Source organism: Monodelphis domestica, chromosome 6 (genome assembly GCF_027887165.1).
Source record: "Monodelphis domestica isolate mMonDom1 chromosome 6, mMonDom1.pri, whole genome shotgun sequence".
NCBI classification, from domain to species: domain Eukaryota; kingdom Metazoa; phylum Chordata; class Mammalia; order Didelphimorphia; family Didelphidae; genus Monodelphis; species Monodelphis domestica.
Window position 1 is genome coordinate 27366186 of NC_077232.1, and position 24285 is coordinate 27390470.

Sequence of the window (24285 nt, forward strand, 5' to 3'; positions counted from 1 at the left end):
AACCGCTCTGGCCCCGCCCCCTCCGGAGCCCGGCGGAAATGGGAGCTGAGGGGCAGCCTCGAGAGACGCTCTAGCCGAGATCTCCAGGCTCCGTGCCTTCCTCGGCCCAGCCCCTCACAGACCCCAAGTATGAGCAGAGTCTCTCCGAGCCCTAGGCTTTGCACCGCCTCGCGGCGCCGCCGGAAGTGACGCGAGACTGTAGGACCGGCCCGCGCGTCCCGTCGAGCCTTGCGGCGGCGGAATGATGGCGGCGGCGGGAGCGTTAGAGAAGAGTTTCGTGGAGCTCTGCGGCGCCGAGCGGGAGCCGCCGCGACGTTTCCGGGACTTCATCATCTCAGGCCCCGGTACTCGGCTAGAGGCCTTTGAGGCCTCGGCTTCCCCTTTCCCTGGACCCCTGGCCCTCTGTCTTGTCACACGGTCCCTGGCCCAGCCCAGCCCCCGCCTCCAGCTTGTCAGCTCCACCCGAGCCCCCTCTGGGTACCGTCCCCTCTCCCCCCGTGCCTCAGTATCCTCGTCCGTAAAAAGAGGGGTTCGGATTATTAAACGCCTCTGTGGGCCCTGGCTGGGACTTGCTCCTTCTAACATTCCCCCCCGGGCTATGACATTGTGGTTTCTGAGGCCCTTTCGCTGCCCCAAGGTCTCTGTTCTAAAGCCCCTCCCAGCTCTGATAGTCTGCGTTCTAAGATTCCTTCTAGCGCTGACATTCTCTGTTCTAAGATTCCTCCCAGCTCTGACATTCTGTGATCTAAAGCCCCTCCCAACCCTGGGACATTACGGATTCTATAACCAATTGTATCCCTGACATTCTCTGTTCTAAGGATGCTTTCAACTCGAGTCTCTCTGCTGTTCGATTTGTAGGAGTTGGGTGTTCATCGGGAGCTGTGAAATATGCCGAGAGTGCTGGTGGCTTCTACTATATGGAAAGCAGCAAGTTGTTCTCTGTCACGAGAAACAGGTTCATTCATTGGTGAGTGTTCCAGTTTCCACTATCAGGAAGGGAGATGTGGTTCATCCATAGCACTATTACTTCAAGTGAAGAATGGTTTTTGAAAATGGGAAGATACTTTTTTCATCTGATTTCTAAGTTATATGGAGAACAAATGTAGCAAGGAGAAATTCAGGATTTTAATTCTGGCTTAACGTTGCTGGCTCACTCACTACCTGTGTGACTTTAGGCACATTATTTAAAATCCTTGGGCCTCCGTTTCCACATCTGTGAGATGAGGGGGTAGGACTACCTTTCCCACTATTCATTTAATGTCCCAAGGCAGGAGAAGATAAAAATAGCCAGTGTTAAACATTATACTGTTTTATGTTGTAGTGCATAGAACATGGTGATAAGTACTAAGAAAAATACATAGTTGAGATATAATATTGTTTCTGCCCTCACAGAGCTTACAGTCTAGTAGAAAGATGACTTAGACTTCAAAGTCTTCCATGGTAAATGTATTAGCTCTGCCCTGCAAAATGCTAAGTGAAATTTTGAGAATGAAGATCATTCTGAACCAGTTCTTGATCAGGGAAGACTTCCTGAAGGAAATCATTAAGTTGAGCTGTAAGGATTAACAGATAAGAAGGAAAGACATTGTCAGTATAGAAATGGCCTTGTGAAGCCATTGAAGTAGGAAAGCATCATGTGGTTGATGATAGAATATTCTGACTGGGGAGAGGGATAAGGGATTATATTACTAGAGACTGGAAAAGTTCTGCAGGGCCTTGAAGGTCAGGCAGGAAAGTTTGAATTTTTATTTTATAGGCAGTAGAGAGCTACAGAAAATTTTTCAGCAGAGGAGTAATATTGCCAGCTCTGTTATATAGGATGACTTTAAGATGTGGAAGAGTTGTTTCCCACTTAGTGGAACCCTGGGGAAGCCCATGAATACATTTTAGTTCTGGCTTTGCCATTTTGTACACAACATCTAACCTTTATGTAGAGTACTTCCTTTTTGTTGGTTTGTTTTAACACAAACCACAAAGCATAATCCTTAAAACAAAAACAAATGGATGTAATTTGTGACTGATAATTGAAGTGGTCATGTAATTTACCATTTGTCAGACTAAATCCTGTCTTTTTTCAGCTTAATAGGGTAGTACCAGCATTGTTATAGATTACCTGAGTTTGGTTGCTGTCTTAATTCTTCATTTACATAGTTATCATTGTATGAATTCTCTCTTTTGAATCTGCTTTCTGCTTTCTTTCTGCTTTAAGTTGTATCCCTTCATACAGGAATTCCCTTTTTTTTTTATGGTATAGTAATATTCCATGACATTGAGGCAGCACACATACACGTGCGCGCGCGCGCGCACACACACACACACACACACACACACACACACACACACACACACAGTTCATTCAGCCATTCATCAGTCATATTTCAGAAGCAAATGCAGTTCCTTTATCATTCAAATGTAGACAACAATATAAGTAGAAAGAAGGTATTTATTTCATCATCAATAATTATAATCTCTATAGCATCTTGGGATATCTATAGCATTTTCTTTCAGGAAAGTCAGATGTCCTCTGAATCCATAGCCAGCATTTTACACTATCTGCCATGGAGTGACTCATTTTAGATAAAAGTAAGAGGATAGTTTCTACCTTCTCTCTAGAGAAGATTTTATAGAAAAGTAGGTTTTCAGGATTTATTTTATTTTCTAAAGGAAAAGGCTCTAAGATGGAAGGTACAGGTTTATAAAAATAAATAAAATTATTTTTTAAAGTTTGCCTTTTGCCTACCGATATATAAGCCCTGTTTTGGAAGTACCAAGAAAAAACCAAATTGCCTCATTAGTTCAGAGTTATTTTTAGTTGTTCAGAGCTATTGCGTTCCTTGGGACTACTAACTATAGAAATGGTTTCTGAAGATGAACAAGTAAGGGCAACAATAGTTGCTAGCATGCCACTATGCCAGCCCAGCCTTAACCACAGCAACTAATAGTGGATCACCCAGGTTTGTGGGAGCTCCCTTGCTCGATATTGTAATGATTCATTCACATAACCATTATAATGAAAGCAAACTTCATGGTGGTCAGTTCTTCCATCACATTAAGTTTACCATCTCTTTTTCAAGCTTCTTTTATAACTCTCAACTCAAGACCCACTTCCTGCACCAGGCTTTTCCTGGTTTCCCCAGTTGTTAGGAACCTGCCCTTCTCCTGAGATTACTTTGTGGTTATTTGTATCCCCATTATTCCATCTCTAATAAAATGTAAATTTCTTGAGAACAAGAGCAATTACTCTTTGTCTTTTTTCTCTCTGAAGCCCAACACAATGCTTTATAATAGCTAAAATTTGGGTAGCACCTTAAGGTTTGCAGAATACATTATCTCATTGGGTTCTCATAACAACCCTGGGAGGTAAGTGCTTTTATTATCCTCAATTTACAAATGAAGAAACCAAGACAAACAGATTGACTTACTCAGGGTCTCACAACTAGTAAATGTCTGACGCAGAATTGAAACTCAGCTTTCCCTGATTCAAGGTCCAGCACTCTATCCACTCTTCCACTTAGCTTCATAGGTGGTACAGTAGATACAGTACCAGACCTGAAATTAGGAAGACTTCTTTTCCTGAATTTAAATCTTGCCTTAGATGTTTAGTAGCTATGTGACCCTGAGCAAGTCATTTACCCTATTTGCCTCTTGTTTCCTCATCTATGAAATGAACTGGAGAAGGAAATAAAACCATTTCAGTATCTTTACCAGGAAAATCTCAAATGGGGTCACAGAGTCAGACACAACTGAAAAATAGTAGTCTTTAAAATGCTTACTAAATTGAATTGCTTCAAATGGATGAAACTTGGAAATATTTGTATTTGTGAGAATTTTTTTTAGTATTTTGTATTCTGCTTTGTAAATTTAAATATACCTTTGTGATTTGGGGCTTTTAAGTAGCATTGCATATGTAACAACTGGTCTAAGGTATTTTATCCAAATTCTCAAGTGGGGGAAATTTGCATATAATTTTTTTATACTAATCAGTAACAAAAGTATAAACTTGATAACCACCAGGAGGTGTTCTCTTTCTCTCCTTAGGGCCACCTCAGGAGATACTTTGGAGCTGGTGGAAGAATCCTTGGACATAAATCTTCTAAATAATGCCATCCGCCTCAAATTCCAAAATTGTAATGTCTTACCTGGAGGTGTTCATGTCTCTGAGACTCATAATCATGTGATCATTTTGATTTTAACAAATCTTACAGTACACAGGTTAATACTGCCTCACCCTTCCCGGATGTACAGAAGTGTAAGTTTAAGTGAAATATCTTTTTTTTTTTTCCCAGAATGGCTATGGCTGTCACTAATTCATAATCCCCTGTAGCAATCCCTTAGAACATTATCCCCTAGATTAGGACTAAATTTGGTACTTAAAACTGTAATTGCCAAATGAGCATCAGTCTTAGTATTTAAAGGTCACAGAGGAGCTCTTTTTCTTTCTAGACAATCTATTTCTCCTTTTAAAGGATTGATAGTAGGAAGGAATAATTATTTTTTAATTTATAGATGTCTTGTTATTTTGCAGGAGTTGGTAACTGAAAATCAAATGCAGTCAATACTCACTGACATTGGGAAAGTTGATTTTCGGGATCCTTGCAATTACCAGTTAATTCCTATGGTTCCTGGGATGGCACCCAATTCAACCACTTCAATAGCCTGGCTTAGCAGTGATGGGGAAGCAATGTTTGCTCTGCCTTCAGCTTCTGGGGGATTGTTTGTCCTTAAACTACCTCCTCATGATGTACCTGGTAAGTGTGGGGGACCTAGCATGCATTTTATAATAAGCATATATTGTCATATGAAGGGAAGGAGAGGGTCATTTTGTTTAGCCTCGTTCCTCAAGAGGAGTCCCTTAATAGTTCCAACTTCTTATACTTTAAAACATTGAATCTTAATAGCTAATATTACTTGATCTCTAAATTTGTGACTAATCCCTCCTATTAGACCAGAAATTCTATGAGATCTACATAGATTTTTATATATATAATCCATAAATGTTGCTTGAATTGAATAAGACACCTTTATATATATGTGTGTTCTTAATGGATTCCAAAGTGTTACAGGAACAATTAATCATAAAAAAAAAAGAGTAGGAATTGAGACTTGAGACTGAATCCTCAAGTTGAATAAGCCACTCCTGGTTAAACTAGTCTTTTTTTTTTCCCCAACCCTTACCCTTATCCTTCTATCTTAGTAACAACTCTTAAGAAAGGAGAGCAACAAAGGCTAGGCAAATGGGTTAAGGTCAGGGTCACACATCTAGGAAGTGCCTGAGGCCAAATATGAACCCAGGTCATCCTAACTCTAGGCCTGGTTCTCTATCCACTATACTACCCAGCTGCCCCTTTATACAGTGGATTATTAGGATGATAGGTCTAGAACAGAGACTGCTGAGGTCCAAAACTTATCATTTAAAATGATTCATATTAAATAGAGACGTTCACGTGATTAAAATACAGAATTGGTTCCCACTCACAGGAAGAGGTAAAGTGCTTTTCCCTAGGCTGTCAGCAGTTCATCTTATTAAACTTTAAGCATGTGATTTTGTTCAACATTAGGAGAAATCCTTTTTTTTTAAATGTCTTTTACTTAGGTAAAGACTTATTCCAAGTTTCTCTCCCGTTTGAATCCTTTACCCTATTTTGTTTTGTTATTAAGGACTACTTTTAGGTAGGCAAAATCTAGGAGGAACCTCAAATATAGTTTGTTTCTTTTTAATTTTCTAGGTGTTGTATCTGTTGTAGAATTAAAACAGAGCTCAGTAATGCACCGTTTGCTCACAGGCTGGATGCCAACATCTATGAGGTTAGTAGTATGCCTTAACCTCCACTTTCTAAAAATATACACAAAAACACATCATTTTTAGGTCTTAATGCCTTCTAGCAGAGAATGTCAGACTAATTCTAAAGTACTTGCTAAATGTTTTGCAATTGACAGCACTAAATAATATTCTAGAGAGGGAAGAATTTGTAGCATAACATGTGTAGACACAGAAAGTAGACACACCAGAGAGTCTTAGTCATGGTTCATTTATGAATTTTTTATATATTTCCTACAGAATCCTGTCCAATATTTTTCATGGAATGGGAATATATACATATTGTTAATTTTCTAAATCCAATTTCATCTAGAATAATTAGTAGAAAGTGCTTGTTCCTTAGAGCAGATTAGTATATGAGGGGAAAAAATACCACTAGGATGGAACTGTTCTATTATGAATTATTACATTGAATTAGGTTAAATCTAAATGTCATTACAATTAATAATGAGTCTATAGTTGGCCTGTACAATTGGTAATAATCCTATTCTAGAACAGTATTTTACTGTTGATCAGAAGGAGAAGTACATGAAACTCTCAAAAACTCTATGTTGGCATACACCTTTTAATAACTGCTCTCTGGCTTTGCTAAATCTCTGTGTGCTTGCATTTTTAGGGGGGACCAGAACACTTCTGACCGCCCTCTCAGTCTTTCTGTTCACTGTGTGGAGCATGATGCCTTCATCTTTGCACTTTGCCAAGATCACAAGCTCCGAATGTGGTCTTACAAGGTAAAGGCCCAATGCAGCTTCTTGAGCTTAAAATTGGGGGGTAAGTGTTGAGGGATTGAAACTCTGTTGCTCTGAAAGACAGATCAGAAATCTTTCATATGTTTCAGTTTGCACTTATAGCTTCCAAAACACAGCAGGAATGAGTTATAATCATAGCAACATACCAGTATATATTGGTAAAATAACTTTAAGCTTCATCATAGAAATAGCAACAATGAAACCAGTTTCCTCTTTAGGATCTGCAATATTGAAGAGAAGTGTTTCACCATACCCTTTTATAAAAGTAAAATCTTATCAGGTTGTTCATATAAATGCTAGTAGTGAATTTTTTAGTAATGTACTTAGATGGAGCATCTCTGATGATCAGAAGTCAGGAAGGAGGGACCTTTAACTCTTTTTGAATGTCTCTTGTTAATTTTCCATCTCAAACACCAATAGGATCAAATGTGCCTGATGGTAGCTGACATGCTAGAGTATGTGCCTGTAAATAAAGACCTGAGACTGGCAGCTGGGACTGGCCACAAATTGCGCCTTGCCTATTCCCCTTCCATGGGACTTTGCCTAGGGGTCTATATGCATGCACCAAAACGCGGGCAGGTATGTACTAACTAGTGTTTTCATTTACATGGAGATTTTGCAGTTACTTTATAAAGAGAATCCTTTTGTCTTTTAAAGTCTAATCTCATTGATTGATCTTACTGAATATTTCATGCATAAACTAATTCTTCTTATGAGATGCCATTGAGTACTATAGAAACATGAAAAATGAACAGATTTTGAAGAATAAAAGTAGAAAAATGGGGCTAGTAGAGGAGGTTCTTCTTTTCAAGGAATGTGGAGGAAGTCAGCTGAAGACAAAGGAGAAAAGAGCAAAAATAGGAGCCCGAGGAGGTGTGAGATGTCACCTGTTCCCCAAAAGCTTTCTCCATTCATCAGAGAAAGCTCATCTCCAAAATAAGTGTTTGAGAGGAGCCAATCATGGCCATTATGTATAGAAAAAATATATGTGGGCACTTGGGGGATGTATTCTACACTGGAAAAAATATGAGTCCTGAGTAGATTTCCTTTTGCAAGTCATTCTCATAGTTCTCATAACTAAGCTTTTCAAGGAAATAAATGAATTTAAAAAGCACTTATTAGTTGCTTGCCATGTGGAAAACACTGGTTTAATGGTTGGAGATACAAATACAAATGAGAGTCCCCACCCTTGAGGACTCATTCTAGAAGGATGAGACAACACATAGGCTAGGGAAGAGTGATTTCATCTGGAGAGTGGCAATAGATCCACGCAACAATCAGTTAAACTTTACCAAAGCAATTATACTCTCAATTTGAGTACTATTCCTTGAAAAAGAACTGGAAAGCTGGTTGAGACTTGGGGCAGTATAGTGAGAGGAGCAAGATAGATGGTTATCCCCTTGTTTTCTTTAGTCTTAACAAAATAACACTGCCATTCCAGTGATTTGCTGTGAAACGTCAAGTTGTTTCCCATACTTTGTTATTAAAAATAAGGATTTTTATAAGTTAAAAAAATATTTATGAATTCAACTCCCCTTGGCTAAGCTGATTGTTTTGTTTTAAGCATTGTTTGATTATCTTTAAAATTTTATATTTCAACAGTTCTGCGTTTTCCAGTTAGTGAGCACTGAAAATAACCGATACAGTCTAGATCATATTTCCTCATTATTCACCTCTCAGGTAGGTTTCCATGGTAAAAATTCCCTTTTGTGAACTACACTAGTCAGAACAATGGTTTAAGAGGCTTGAAGCTATCAAATAAGATTTCATTGCACATGTGAATGAAACCCTTCTGAATTCTGCCAGTTTGATTAGGTAGGGTCCTTCTAGTCTTTTCTTTGATGCATTTACTTTCTTTGCCTTTCTCCAATGCCCATCTTCAACCTAACCTTTTTTCTTCCTTCCTCTTAGGAAACACTGATTGACTTTACCTTAACCTCCACTGATATCTGGGCATTGTGGCATGATGTTGAGAGTCAAACAATTGTGAAATACATCAATTTTGAACAGTAAGAGTTATTTCCTTCTTTGTGACCCTACTTGACTAAAAACATACCCATCCTTGAAAAAACAGCATGGGTTCTCATTTTTGTAAAGGATATGGCTCTGGTTTAGCCTCTCGTTAGTCTTCTGAAGTTACTTTCTTTTTGGACTCAGATTTTGGTCTGTGAACATAATTCATTCTTCTAGGTTTAAGAGAGAGAAGAAGAAAATACTTCTGGTTATAACACGTTTCTGTAACACTTCTAGCCTTGGTTCATTGCTCCAAACTAAGACCATTGTTAAATGTACTTACTTTTTTAAAAAATAGTTTTCCATGCATACTTTTCTAAGTGGCAATAATAAACCTTTTGTACTATCTACAAAATGACCAGAGTTGGAATAGATAATCCAACTATAAAATTCTAGGATGGAAAGAGATAGGATTGTTCCAGTCTGACAGCAGTGAGGAGTGAGAATGTTTGTCCCAAATGGGCTGAGGCTGCTGTTTGAGGTCAAGGTAAAATTCTGCAGAGCATTGGGTGTGTAGGTCATGGTTTCATTAGATTATCTCTGGTTGGTGGTTGTTGCTAGCCTGACAGATATGTTCTTGTTCAGTAATGTTGCAGGACAATGGAACCCAGTTTTTATGCAGTCTCTGCCAGAGGAAGAAATCACTATCAGAGATGATCAAGACCCAAGAGTAAGTTGTACCCAACTAAAGTCAAATCTAAAGAAATAAAGTGGCCAGCTTTGCAAACTAGCTTTCACAGATGGAAATTCCATTCAGTTAACCTCTTTAATGTTTAGGAGACCTGCTTTATTATTTCCAAGCTGTTCGATATTGGACTTAATTCTTGCCTATTAAATATGTATAAAAGTATTTGCCCTGCCTAATCCTCAAGGGGTCAACATGATAGTCAGACATGGCAGAAAGTATATGTGAAAGCAGTTGGCAAACCCAGGTGGCATTTGTATGAAAGTTGTGCTGTTGTTATTTTTAGTGGTGGTAGTGGTATGAAAGGGAAATAAGCCACAAAGACTATGGGCTGAAAAGAAAGGGGTCCTTCTGCTTTATTTAACTGGCAGTCCCAGAATTCTTACTGAAACCTCCATCTGATTCCATTTTTAATGTGAGAGACATCATTTAATAACCCAGGTTTTGGGAGTTGGGAACAACATCAATATTACAGGCTTTCCATGTTGCAGTGGTAAAAGTTGGACTGTGCAGTTACCTTAAAGTGCTATATAAATGTTAGCCATAATTATTACCACTATTTATGTATAAAATAGGGCATATGTCAGACCCACCCCATGGGTGTAAGACCCCAATATATGATAAGCTATAGAATCTATAGAAAATCTTTTGTACCCCTTAAAGATTGATTTCAAGTAGAGCTAAAGTGCCATTTAAATGAGCAGCACAACTTCCCACTCCCATCCACACCTCCCCATGTGCTGTTTCAGTTGGGACTTGACTAGCTTATTCTTCCAGTGCAACCCGTTAAGATTTTCATCTAGTGGAAGGAAACTGATTTCAATCTATTTCATTTCATTGCTAGAGATTCGAGAACTATTTTCCTACTCAAATGTAAAAGAGAAACTATTTCCTTTCTCTTGTCAAATGTGGAGGAAAATGGAGGAACTTTGACCTTTTTTAAAACAGTCAAACTAGTTCTGTTTTTATTCTCTTTAGTTGGTTTTGCTGACTTTGTTTTATGTTTCTGCAGGAGACATATCTAGAGAGTCTATTCACACCTGGACATTTCACAAATGCTGCTATTTTCAAAGCTTTACAGGTTAGCAAGAAATTGATCCATATTTACTATTAAGATTTGTGTATTTTTAATGCAAGAAACATGAATATGCTTTGCATTTGTTAATTATTAAGGTGCACACATGGAGAGGGATATGCTAACAATTACAATGTAAAGAACAGCTACTTTTTCCAATTCATTTCAACAAGCATTTATTAAGCACCTACTATGATCAAGGCACTATGTAAGGCCCTAAAAATGGGAAGACAAGATCAGCAAACAAACTTTGTCCTAAAGGAGCTTCCACTGTACTGGGGGATAGAATGTATAAATAAATAAGTAAATACAATATCATTTAAGGAGGGAGAGCAGAGTAATAATAACTAAGGGACAAGGAAAAGCTTAGGGAACCCCTTGAAGGAATTTAAGGATTCTAAGAGGTTAAAGTGGGGAAGGAGGTACATTTTAGCTATGGAGTACAGTTTAGGCAAATGTTGAGTTCCCAAAATAGCCAATTTGACTGAGACAGAAAAGTGCAGTGAGAGGAATGGTGTGAAATAAGTCTAGAAAGGTAGATTCTAAGAGCAAGACTTTAAATACCAGGATTTCAATACCAAACTCAGGCGTTGTTAGTTTTACCTAGACACAGTAAGAAGCCACTGAATGTTTTGAGCAGGGAAGTGACTTGATCCAGACCTGTGCTTTAGAAGGTTCATTTGACAGTTGGGTATAGATAGGAAGAAGAGAAACTGGAAATAGGTACCTCAATCAGGAGGAGGCTATTGCTGGAGTTCAGAAAAGGAGTTATGAGGACCTGAATTAGTGTGATGAGTATCTATCTTAGTGACAAAAGCAACAAAAAATATTTCAGAGATAGGATCAGTAAGATCAAGTAACTGATTGGCTATAAAAGAGGAGAGAAATGTAAGAACTGCATGTAATTTCAGGATTGAAGATTGAGTGGGGTGTAGGGGGATTTTTTTTTTAAATCTCTCACTTCTTGAAGAAATTCCTTCTGAGGCATACTCTCCAAGCACCTGCTACTGTTTCCTGGTTGTGATGCATTGAATGTCTCTCTCCAGTGTCCAAAAGATTTGCAGAACTCATAGATTTTCCACACTGAGAAGTATCAGTATGACCCTGGTTAGGTTTTAGTTGTTAATGTCTGAATAGAAGTAATGCAAGTTTCTCTATGGTTTAAGAAAATCTTAGATTAAAAAGTCTAAACTAAAAAATAAGACCAGTTAGAAGGGATTTCTTTTACAAATGAATTCTTTACCTTATGTCTCTTCTATAATACACAGGAGAGCCTTGTCTCTCCAAAGTGAGCTCCTGTAGCTTTCTCTTCAACTCTACATCTTCAGTTCCCTTCACCTCTTGTTTATATGAAAATATTCCAGGACTCTGACCATTTTGGTCAGATCCCGCTAGGTGGCCCATTGGTTTACACATGTTCTTCTACAACACCTACAGTTGAACACTATCCTCACAGTGAAGTATTTCAGTTAATGTAGCCTAGGAGTGCAGGAACTTTTTAAGCTGCCCTCGTCTTATCATCAGGTCATATTCAACTTGTCGACTAACACTCAGATCTTTTTTCATGGGGCCTGCTTGCTTCCTTTCTAGATCTCCCAATCTGTTCAGTCTCTCAGTCAGTTCAGTTGATTTTTTTGAACCTGGATAGAACTTGACCTTTATTCCTATTCAGGTTTTTTTTAACCCTTTCTGTCTTAGTAACAACAGAAGGGTAAAGGCTAAGCAGATGGGGTTAAGTGAGTTATCCAAGGTCACAAAGCTAGGAAGTGTCTGAGGTCAGATTTGAACTCAGGTCCTCCAGACTCCAGACCTAGCACTCTATTCACTGAGCCACTTAGCTGCCCCCCTATTCAATGTCATCTCATTAATTTGGGCCCAACATTTCAGCCCTTCAAGGTGTTTGAATCAATATTCTGTCACCTCATTTAATAACCATCTTGCTCAACTTTCTTCCATCTGCAAAATTGTTAAACATTTCTTCTCTTTATGAAAAGTGTTGATGAAAATGTTGAGTTAAGACAAGGCCAAAGACAGCTCTGTGATGATTTACCATATCTCCCAACAGTTTAACTACATAACTATTAATTAGTCATTACATACTTAAACTCTTTCGAATAGTACTATCATTCAGCCCATATTTCACTGTCTTTTCTATAAGGATTCCACAGACACCTTTGTCATTTGTGATGCTGAAGTCAAGATTCAGTATGAGAGGAGGCAGCTGGGTAGTTCAGTGGATTGAGAGTCAGGCCCTGAGATGGAAGGTCCTGGGTTCAAATTTGTGTGACCCTGGGCAAATCACTTGACCCCCCATTGCCTAGCCTTTACCACTCTTCTGCCTTGGAGTCAATATTGACTCCAAGACAGAAGGTAAGGGTTTAAAAAAAAAAAAGATTCAGTATGATAGTCCATGGACCTATAAACCTAGATATTTATCAATTTTTTATTGTGTGCACCTCTTCATGACCCCATTTGGGGTTCTCTTAACCAAGAGGATTAAGTAATTTGCCTACTTTTGCCTTTTTTTAACACATTTTATAAAGAAATATAGTTTTTTGTAAATTGTTCTTTTTAAAACATAAACAAAACTTTTGTTTTTACATCACAGACATTTCTGAATATACTTTGCTTCCCCATTATATCCTGGGAATCGATTCCTCTCTTATGAGAAAGAAAAATAATTAAGCAAAACCAGCTGGTAACAGTGGTTGCATCTGACAATGCAGACAAAATTTTGTTCTTATTGTTTCCCTCCTCTATGCTAAAAGGAGGTAGATAGATTTCATTATCTGTGTTCTAAAATCACTATTGGTTTTTCATTTAAGCCTTTGACTTCCTTTTAGTGATCTTTTCGTTTATATTTTTTTAGTCAGTGGACATATATACTATTCTTCTGGCTCTGTTTGAAGTTATACAAATCTTCCTACCTTTCTCTGAGTTTTTCTTACTTGCCATTTCTTACTGCAGAGTAATAATGGTAGTATTCATGTTTTTTTCATCTATTATCCAACCAAAAGGTAATTAGTTTGGTTTCCATGATAACAGAGTCAAAGTGTAATCATTTTTTCTATCTACGTCAAATTTCTTTTCCAAAATGATTGGGTCATTTCTATTTTCCATCAACAATATTTGGCGTGACTTTTTTTTTTGGCGGGGGGGGGGGGGGGGGTCCTGATGATTCATTTTATGACAAATTTGCCAATGAGTGCAGTCAAACCTATTGACATCTATAGAGTTAATCTCTTTACCATCTTAAAAATAGATATTATTTGGCTTATCTCATTCTCAGCATCTTTCTCATCCATAATTTTTCCTTTACTATGCCCCCCACCCCCATCTTTTGTATATATACTCTAGAAATGGTATGATGTGTATAGAGTACTTGACAATCTAGCTTTTGCTCCTGGTTCTCCCACTAGTCAGATGGCCTCAGGTAATTAATTTTCATTGAGTTTTTGACTCCTTGTCTTCAAAATGAAGATTTGCTTTGAGGTATAATGTCTCACCCCTCTTTGATTGTCAAAAGAATTAAAAGCAATGAAACTCAGTATTGGTAAGGTTGTGTAGAAATAGGTACATGCTTTCATTCTTTTCATTCTCAATCATTCTATTCATTCAAATGGAATTATAGATTCAAAAGCGGAAACTTCTTGGAGAGCAATTATGACAGTACACAGTAAAAAAAATGAGAAATTAACCTTTGACCCAGTAGTGTAGGGAGCATACCCAGAAAGTGCTGTCATAAAACAAACAAAATGAACTCTTATATTCGGAAATGTTTGTTGCAGTATTATTTGCAATTATTTAAAAAAAACTGGAAGCAACAAAACTAAGGGGGGTGGTTAAGTCATTTGTGGTACATTTGTGTAATAGAAAAAACCAATGCAGCTAAGATTACTAAATATTTTTTAAAAGAAGAAAGAAAAATCTAGAAAACTTTTTAAAAATAATGAAAAACAACCAAGAAGAAAGAAAACCCCAGAACACATTAACTCTGACTATGTAAGTGAAAATGGAAGAGAAAGAATAGAATCCATGTATTCCAATGAAGACTTGGAGGAGAGTGAATAAAAAGCTACAATAATTTATGTATTGAAATTAATTTCGGTAGCATATAGCAAGCTAAATTGTATTAATGGTAAATTTTATTATTATAACTTCATATAAAACAAAGGATTTGGAATAGATGATCTTTAATAACCTTTTCAACTGTTAAAATTCTGATTCTTTTGAAATCTGAGATCATTGGGAAAGTACCCTATAAAGCAGGCATTGCTGATTTTTTTTTTTTGTATATCCAGGACCCCTCTGGTAACACCTATGGAGCCTTGGCAGAATAATGTTCTCAAATGCATAAAATAAGTAGGATCTTAAAAATATATATATTGAAATGCAGTTATCAAAATATTGCTTTTTTTTAACAGTCATAGACCTTGGAGGGTTAAGAAGCCCTGAGACACCCTTTTCTAGAGTTAAACTGACTTGTGGCTTAAATTACTGAAATAATGAGCTTTTGACTAGCAATGGAATCTCTTTTCATTAGCTACTAAAACAAATGTATTTGCCTTTTGAGTTGCCAATCTGTCCATGGGTTTAAAAAACTGAAAATAGTGGATAAGTGAATATAATATAGGAAGCAGGGGACATGAGCTGGTGTCATCTGCTGCCCCTGACTAATGGTATTTTTCTGGACATCTGGACATCTGATTTTGAATTCTAACTCTGAAACTCAGGTCGATAGATTTGTTAATATTCTGTGCAAAGGCTACTGTGTGCTCATTCAGGGAAGTATTATAACATCCCCAGATTTCAGCCATATATACTTAACAAAGCCTCTCACCTTTACAAGCAAGATGGAGAAATGTAGGCCTAATGATAATATGATGAGGTAGGTTTGTACTTTGTTGTTTGGCAGTACCCTAATCTTTAATGGATTGATAGGAACCTTAAATGAAGCTCTTTACTGGTTTGTCTTCTGCCTTATTCCATCCAACATTTTTAACAATGATTTGGAAGAAACAGATTGCATCTTTATCCAATTTACAGACTTGATGAAGCCAAGGGCCATGACCAAATTACTATCTATATGATGTCAACATGCTGGAATCCAGCATGATGAAATTTAGTAAGGGTAATAATTAGGGTAAAGCTATCTGTATCGCATCTATATATATATATATTATGATATATACATGTATCATCTAACATATAATTATAACACCATTATTATAATAATATAGGTAAAGAATCTATTCTGAGATTTAAAAATCAACTGCTTAGTAGCAGTTTCTATGAAAAATGCTTAGAGGTGTTCATTGAGAACAAGCTCTCTATGAATCCATAGTGTGTCTGACCCAGCTCCTAAAGACTGTTATGATCTTAGGCTGCATTAACAGAAGGACAATACTCATAACAGGGTAAAAGCCAGCCAATACTATATGTTAGACCACACCTGAATTACTGGGCTTCATTCTGGGTACCACATTTAATTCATGCATTCAGGTTTTTTCATTTTTTAAAATTCTTGATTTTTATGTCACTTTCATTTCTAGATATAGCCCTCTATTGATAATAGAGATAATAGAAAGAGGGAAAACAGTTCAACAGCATTGATCAACACAAGAACTGGGTCTAACAAGTATATGCAGTGATCCATCCCCATAGTATTCACACCCACATAACCCTCCAGGAAGGAGGTGAATACCCAATTGTTAAAGGGATATTTGAAATCTCTTGTCGCATTCAGAAGAGACTCAAAACTAGACCCTTTGGAGAATGCCTTCATTATTCAGAATATTTAGCCTGGACAAAAAAAGATAAAGGGGGATTTGATATCTCTGTACCCTCCACTGTATACCAATTAAGTGTTACACATAGCAACCTTTGATGACTTGACTAAATGAACAAAATTAAAATATATGAAAGGCTTATATAGGAGAGGTTAGACTTATTCTCACTTCAGAATACTAGTACTAGAACTAAGTGATGACAAACAGGAGGCAGATTTCAGCTTGACAAAAAGAAATATCTAGAAGGTAGAAACTAGAGATAGATCTAAAATAATATTAGATAAGTGCCCTGTTATTGAGATGTTCAAGCAGATGAACACTTCTTGAAATCATTTAGAGTTGGCTTTTAAAGCCCCTTCCAATTAAGCTTTTTCCTTTTTTGCTTAATTCGGTTAAGAATTATATAGTGATGTTTCATTTTTTAAATATATTCTGATCATTGTGAACTGTATATCTTTTTAATCTATCCATAAGATTACAGCTACATTTTTACACTAAACTGTTTGGAGCCTGAGATACATTTTTCTCTCCCTTAAGTGACTTATGTTTTTTATTTTATTGCCCCCTTTTGTTGGTTACTTAAGATAGAGATTGTGTCTTGTTCACCTTAACAAACTTCATGACACAACCTAGGGCCTTCCTTGCACCCAGTAAGTATTCAGTAAATATTTATCGAATGAATTAGTGTCCAGTTATGCCCATGTTTCCTTTCCGCACTAATATGAACTTCAAGATGATGTGGTCACTTTCTCCCAAGGTTCCTGTCACTTCCACATCGCCAACCAGTCCTTATTGGTCAGAATTAAGTCTAGAATAGCAGTATTCCTTGTTGCTTCCTCTACCTTCTGAGAGATGAAATTGTCAACAAGGCAAGTCCAAGAATTTTAGATGCTCTACTTTTAGCAGAATTAGATTTCCAGCAGATTCAAGATTGTTGAATTCTTCTACTGTGTTAGCTTGCCTCTTTGCCATTTTTGTAATCTGTATGAGGAAGACATTTATCTGTATCCTCTATCTGACTGGGTTTTCTGTAGTAAATTCCTGCAATATTGTTTCTGGTTTTACTTTTATCCCAACCTAAATGGTTTTGACTGCATATTCACTTTAATATTCATCACTTTCTGTACAGGCATATAAGTCAGGTGTAAAAAAAACTAACTCCTTTTACAAAAATTTGATTTACATAACTTCAGGAAGATAACTTGTAGAAAGAAAAGTACACCTGTTCTCTACAGTACATTTTCATACAGCGTTATAATGCCATCTGAATTGGAATGTTCTGATTAAGTTTGGAATACTGCATAGTATACTAAAACATCATTTTTAATATTTGTTTAGATTTTCCGTCGAGGAACAGAGAGGAATTTGGATCTTTCCTGGAGTGAACTAAAGAAAGAAGTTACTTTAGCTGTTGAAAATGAGGTGAGATTCGGATAGGAAAATGATAACTACATAGCCTCCCATATTTTTCATCAACATTAACAATAAAGTAATTTTTTTATTAATAAATATGAATATGTAAGTTTTTAAATTAAAGATTCATAGGTAAAATATCCTTCTCCAATGCAGGAAAAAATATGACCACTGTTCTGTCATTCTTGTCTCTAGTACTGTTTGAACTATCTTTGAATACAACTTCTTTTAATGAGAGAAAATTATTATTTTGGGAAAAGTCATGAACTACACTAATATTTTTATTTTATTCCTTCTTCTGCCAGCTCCAGGCAAGCGTTACAGAGTACGAATTCTCACAGGAAGAATTTCGACAGTTGCAAGTTGAATTCTGGTCCAAGTTCTATGCCTGTTGTCTTCAGTACCAAGAAGCACTCTCACGGCCTCTTGCACTGCATATGAATCCTTACTCAAATATGATGTGTCTGTTAAAAAAAGTAAGGATAGAAGCGTGCCAAAAGACATCTTCACATCTTCATGCTCTCGACTGGACTTTTCTGAATGTTCATCTGCTATCTTTCCATTTGTCTTTAGCCTCATTGTAGTTAGCTGATTTTCCTGTAGAAATGCCATTCATTTGGAGTTAGAGATTCTTCCCTATTTTTCTTTGAACATTTAAAAATTAACCAGAAGATTCACATTTCCAGGGGTTCCTGTCTTTTCTTGTGCCCTGTGCCCTAGTGGACCATCTCTATCTCTTGCCTGATGAGAATCTAATGACAGAGGATGAAGCCACCATTTCTGATGGTAACAGTAATTAATTGTTCCCTTTTCTAATCCCCTTCTTCAGCCTTTTGGTCACTGTCCTTTAGAAAGGTTTTTGTTACCATAGGCATTCTAGCAAAACTGATTGGGCACAAATGTTTTCTACCTTCATGCTCATAGAAATTGACAGCTCTGCACACTTAAAAAATAATATCAATTACATTCACAACCATAAAGTTAAGTGAGATTTCTTTTCCTTATAGATTTAGATATTGCACGTGACGTTATATGTCTTGTCAAATGTCTTCGATTGCTTGGGGAATCCATTTCTCTGGAAATGTCATTCATGATGGAAATGGCTTGCTATCACCTTCAATCTCCAGAGAGGGCGGCAGAACAGATTCTGGAAGACTTGATCGCGAATGATGTGTAAGGGAGAACTTAGGGTAAAGTCTGATTCATAATGGAGATTTTGTAATCAGTGGTACTCAAGTAATACAGTACAAATACATTTCAAATGGGTTCTGTGTAAAGTGGATCAGTGTTAATAAGAAGATGAGCTAATTTATCCATGGAAAAACCAGTATATGACTTCATATATATGGAAACAGACATATGGAACATAGTCCAAATGTTATAATCAGAATCAGTATTTGCATCTGCATCTTAAGCATTCTTTGTATGAACCTTAAGTAAAAATGTTCTCATTTCTGGGGGTTGGCATTTCTGAAAAGCCAAAGGAAACAATTACTTGACATTGTGCCACAGGTCAATTCTTGACTATTTTTAAAGCTTTGTTAAAAACTTTTAAAGATGCTTTTGTTTACTGAATTTCCTAAAAGTTATCATGGATGGTTCACTTGCTTCTTAGGATGTTTGGCTTGAAGTCCTTTAGTGCCACACCATCATCAGTCATCAAAGTTCTCTTTCTATCCCTGCAGAGAAAATGTAATGGAGGACATCTGCAGTAAACTTCAGGAGATCAGGAATCCAGTCCATGCGATTGGACTTCTTATACGGGAAATGGACTATGAGACAGAAATAGAAATGGAAAAAGGGTTCAATCCCAGTAAGTGACACTAGAGCAAGCATTGACCTTCAATTTTTAAAAGTCATATTGATGGTTAATACAGCTTTGTACACATTGGATGTGTATTTCTTTGTTTTCCTTGTTGCAGCTCAGCCTCTTAATGTTCGCCTGAACCTTGCTCAGCTTTATGGCAGTGGCACAACAGGGAGTGTGGTTTGCAAGGGTGTATGTAAAATTGCTGGTACTCGCTTCCTTATCTGCCGAGACCTATTGATCCTACAGCAGCTATTGATGAGACTAGGAGATGCTGTGAGTATTACTTTTTTTAACCCTTTGCTTCTGTCTTAGAATCAATATGAAATATCTGTTCTAAGGCAGAAGAACAATAAGGACTAAGGGCAGTGGGGATTAAGTGACTTGCCTAGGGTCACACAGCTATAAGAAGTCTCTGAGGCTACATTTGAACCAAGGACCTCCCAACTCCAGGCCTTGGCCTCCCTTTCCACTGAGCCACCTAGCTCTCCCATATGTATTACTTTAGAAAACTCATGGAACTCTAGTCAGCTACACACCTTCAGGCAAGTGCCAGGTCCCCATGACACAGTCACAAGTTGTAAGTACAGTGTGTATGCCAAATGGATCACCTTTCTCCATCATTTACATTAGGGTACTGCTGCCATTTGTTAGGTAACAAAGGATTCAAGAGCAGAATCCTTAGGGAGGGGACTGCAAAAGATGCATTTCCATATTGACCTATCTTTCTACCTCCATGTCATAAAAGATTCTTAGACTATCAGAACTATCATCAAGGCCAGATTCCATTAAGACCCTAGAAGAAGTGACTTGTCCAAAGTTATACAACCAAGGGCCAAGCCAGAACTGGGAAGCAGATCTCTTGAATCTCCACTGTTCCTTCCCACTACCCCACTCCCTCTGAAACCCAGGTTTCATCTTCACATGGGTGAAGTATCTCAGGATTTTGAGAGCTCCATATACTATAGTTCTTCTTGTACATGAGATAATTGTCACTTCAGAAATGTAAGCCACATTACAATGGCAACTAATCTATACCAGCATCTTTTTATTTTAAATAAGGTGTTGAACCATTCGAATGAAAATTTAAAATTTTCCATCATAATTAAACTTGGACCCCAATCATTAAAGCAGGCAGCAAGTTTTTGTTAAGCATGTAGTCTGTTACCCCTACCTTGTATAAAAACATTACATTGTCTTTTTAAATCTTGTGTCCACGACCCATTGTCTCATATAATAGGTCAGAACTGAAATATGTTGTTTTAATTTTATCTAAGGAATAGGAGATAGGTAATTTAAAGGACCTCGTTAATTAAACCACACTAAATTCTTTATTTAATGTCTCTTAGCTTTTTGGTATTTATCAGAAAGCCATAAGCTTTTGCTTTTCTGACCTTTGAAAACTATTGTTGCTTTAGCTCTGAATATTAAAATTCATCCACTCTTACTTTCCTTAGGTGCTTTTGGGAGCGAATCAGCTATTTCAGTCTCAGCAAGACCTTCTCCATCGGACGGCCCCCTTGCTGCTGTCATATTACCTCATTAAGTGGGGGAGTCAGTGCTTGGCATCTGAGGTTCCAGTTGATACACTGTGAGTCTTTTTAAGTTGTTAGTTGGTATAGATAATAGAGGAATTATATTCATTATTAACAGTGTTTCAAGGTTTCTAAATACATCCATTAGGACTTGATTCTAGTGTTGCAGTTTAATTTGTTTATTATTTGTCTTCTAGTTTTCCTTATGCTGGGGATATAGAATTTTTGTGGTCCAATCATTTAGAGCTGGAATTTTGACAATTCAGGAGTACTGATTTAAAAAGGCATGCTAAACTACCATTTCTTCCTTCTGTAGGGAGTCTAATCTACAGCATTTATCAGTATTAGAATTGACAGACTCCAACGCTCTGACATCACACAAACTTGGTAAGGATTTTTTACTTCAATTTAAGTATTGGATGCATCAACTTTCAAGTGATCTTATTTAAGTCTAATAGTGTTACCAGGCAGCATGGTGGTCCAGTGGATAGCATATTGGGCCTGGAGTCAGGAAGACACAAGTTGAAATGCAAACTCAGACACTTCCTAGCCATATGACCCTGTATATTTGCCTCAGTTTCCTCATCTGTCAGATAACCTGGTGATAGAAATGGCAAACCACTCCAGTATTTAAAAATCCCAAATGGAGTCACAAAGAGTCATAAATAATTTGAGAACAGCTAGACAACAACAAAAGGCATCTCTTTTTCCTTTAGATATTGTGACTATGGAAATATATGGAAAAGTACATGATTGAAATGACTGAACCAACAGTGTTATCTCTCATTGATGACATCTTCTTCTTTTTTTCATTTAGTATCCAGCCCTCAGACAATTGTGGAGTTATTTTTCCAAGAAGTGGCCAGAAAACACATCCTATCCCATCTCTTCTTCCACCCAAAAGCACCTCTCCCCCAAACTGATGTGAATTGGCCTCAACTAATTACTACAATTACTAATTTTTTCTTACAGCTTTTGTATCCTTTGATTCTAAAATTTTGGGGAGCTTTTCCTCTTTCTACATCAAGGATATCATGTTGTATAATGTAAGCTTTTAATGAATTGTGGAAAAAAGTGTTGCAATGATGTCCTTTATATATAAAGATGCCACTCCTGATCTATCATCATTAAGACATAGGAGATACACTTAGGTTTTTTTCCCATGTGTTCATATTCCATTATCCTAATTCCCTTTCCCACTGAGGATAAATATCTTCAGGGCACGTACATGGCATTCAGATTGTGGTCAGTGGCACTGAACTAGAGCAGAAGTAAAACGCCACACAAACATTACCTAATTCAGGCCAACAAATGTTTATTGCATTTATTATAGGTTGTGTGTAAAGCCTCATGAGGGTCTGCCTGTACCAGAGTTAAAAATGAACACATGATCTCCTGACCAGCTGAGCTAACTATAGATAGCTTAATACTTTGCATTTACCTTCTCAATATAATTATTTCATATGATCTACAGTTATTACCAATCAGTAGATAGAGCACTGGCCTTGGAGTCAGGAAGCTCTGGTTCAAATCCCTCCAAGCTCTGTGATCCTGGGCTTATCCTTTATGGATTTATCTTCTTTATCTTCTCTGAACCTTAGTATCCTCATGTATAAAATGAGGGTAATTATAACAACCATATTGTAAGGATGAAATGAGAGTATATATATATATATATATATATATATATATATATATATATATATATATATATATATATAAAGCTCTTCCTAATTCTTAAATTATTAAATAATTGTTAGCTCTACTTATCTCCTTCACGCTATCTCATTTTTTAAATGGTTTTTCAAAAGCTTCTGTCCTGGCTCATTCTGAAGTCTTTTTTTAGTTCTTCCAATAGAAAGGAAAGAACTTATTCCTTAGCTCCTGAGTAGGTGGCCTAGCAATCCTGGCTGCATGTTCCCAGAGTGTCTGATGGGAAGCTGTCAATACACCCCATTACAGGTAAGTTCAATGTAAATGTAAAACATTTGTTCACTTTGGGCAGCAAGGTTGTTTTCTGAATTATAGCTTTGAGAAATTAACTATCGTCTGAAACAGTTATCTTACACATCCTCTGTAGGCACACAAATAGCTCTCTATCAAAGTGTCCTTTCATCAGTGTATATTTCAGGTTTAGAGGGAAGGGCAGGGTAGGTATCAAAACTTAACCCAATGAAAACTACTTTCTTTTTCTTTACAATATCAATCTCAAGAAGTTAGCTTTAAACATTTTATCTTTTCCCTAATTCCTTTTACTGGGCTCTTTTTTCTCATGGGAAGTACAGTTCTTACATTTAAAGTAACAAACATTCTACCACATAGACACAAACTGAATCATCATGAATCCTTAAAATTCTATTTTGGGGGCAGCTAGTTAAAAATTGGATAAAGTACCAAATCTGTTGTCAGAATGACCTGGGTTCAAAATCTGGTCTCAGACACTTCCTAGCTGTGTGAGCCTGGGCAAGTCATTTAATCCCATTGCCACTTTCTGCCTTAGAACTGATACTAAGAAGGCACGGGTTTCTTGTTGTTGTTGTTGGAGGGTTTTTAAATCCTCTTTTTAAAAACTTTTCATATAACAAATAATACCAAAATTTGGAAACTTATTCAATTTATTTGTAAGTGAAATGTGGATTACTTTCTTGATTCTTCCCTTACTTAAAAAAAAAAAAGTTTAATGCCTTTTGACAGCATAATCATTGTCCCCTATCCTGCACCCTTTCATGCAAGACAAAAAAGAACATCTGTGTCTAACAGTTATACAACATTTTGTACTCATAGTCCTCATGCTCCAGAACCAAGATCAGTTACAGTCATTGGGTATGGTTTTCTCCAATACTTTCTTCACTTTTTATCTCTTAACCCAAGTTGTCCTGTGTTTCTCTAACTTGCTCATTTTTGTTATGTCTGTGCAATGATATTCCATAAATTTATTCAACCATTTCCCAAATTATTAGAATTTTCCATTTTTGGTCAAATTCATTGCTACAGCAAAGTTTATGCTTAGGATTTTGTTCTCCTAGGCTTCAAGCATATGCTCAGCAGTGGAAATGCTGGGTTAAAATATACGAATAGTTGAATGACTTTACTTGCAGGATTTTGAATTGTTTTCTCAAACCGTGTGGCCTCTTCTCAGCTCTCTTGGCAGTATATTATGCTCCTGGTTCCCCACAGCTCTCACAGCATGGGAAGTTTACATCTCTTATTTTTCCAATGTGATAGGGTTAAAGTAGAAACTCAAAATTGTTTTAACTTCATTCTCCTCGTATAGAAATTAGCAACCTTTTTTTCATATAGTTATTTCCATTTTTTTTCTGAAAATTACTTATATCCTTTAACCACTTAATTATATTTGCCTGACTTTTTTAAGCAAAAGGGAAATCTAAATAACAGGATCA

General features: G+C 36.9%; 1 protein-coding gene across 1 annotated transcript in view; it reads left to right on the forward strand.

The window, feature by feature from the left end:
• The first annotated feature begins 211 nt into the window (after window positions 1-211).
• The window catches only part of NUP160 (nucleoporin 160), a 40657-nt gene continuing 16583 nt past the window's right edge, over window positions 212-24285 (forward strand). Inside the window, exons 1-21 of the mRNA XM_007497441.3 lie at window positions 212-344; window positions 859-967; window positions 4039-4249; window positions 4526-4748; window positions 5727-5805; window positions 6435-6549; window positions 6988-7146; window positions 8170-8247; window positions 8479-8576; window positions 9166-9250; window positions 10278-10346; window positions 17468-17551; window positions 17848-18018; window positions 18229-18328; window positions 18550-18715; window positions 19228-19355; window positions 19465-19625; window positions 20807-20940; window positions 21201-21271; window positions 21702-21861; window positions 22777-22846. Coding sequence (XP_007497503.1) covers window positions 242-344; window positions 859-967; window positions 4039-4249; window positions 4526-4748; window positions 5727-5805; window positions 6435-6549; window positions 6988-7146; window positions 8170-8247; window positions 8479-8576; window positions 9166-9250; window positions 10278-10346; window positions 17468-17551; window positions 17848-18018; window positions 18229-18328; window positions 18550-18715; window positions 19228-19355; window positions 19465-19625; window positions 20807-20940; window positions 21201-21271; window positions 21702-21861; window positions 22777-22846 — 2574 coding nt within the window. The 5' untranslated portion in view covers window positions 212-241. The remainder of the gene's footprint in view (window positions 345-858; window positions 968-4038; window positions 4250-4525; window positions 4749-5726; window positions 5806-6434; window positions 6550-6987; window positions 7147-8169; window positions 8248-8478; window positions 8577-9165; window positions 9251-10277; window positions 10347-17467; window positions 17552-17847; window positions 18019-18228; window positions 18329-18549; window positions 18716-19227; window positions 19356-19464; window positions 19626-20806; window positions 20941-21200; window positions 21272-21701; window positions 21862-22776; window positions 22847-24285) is intronic.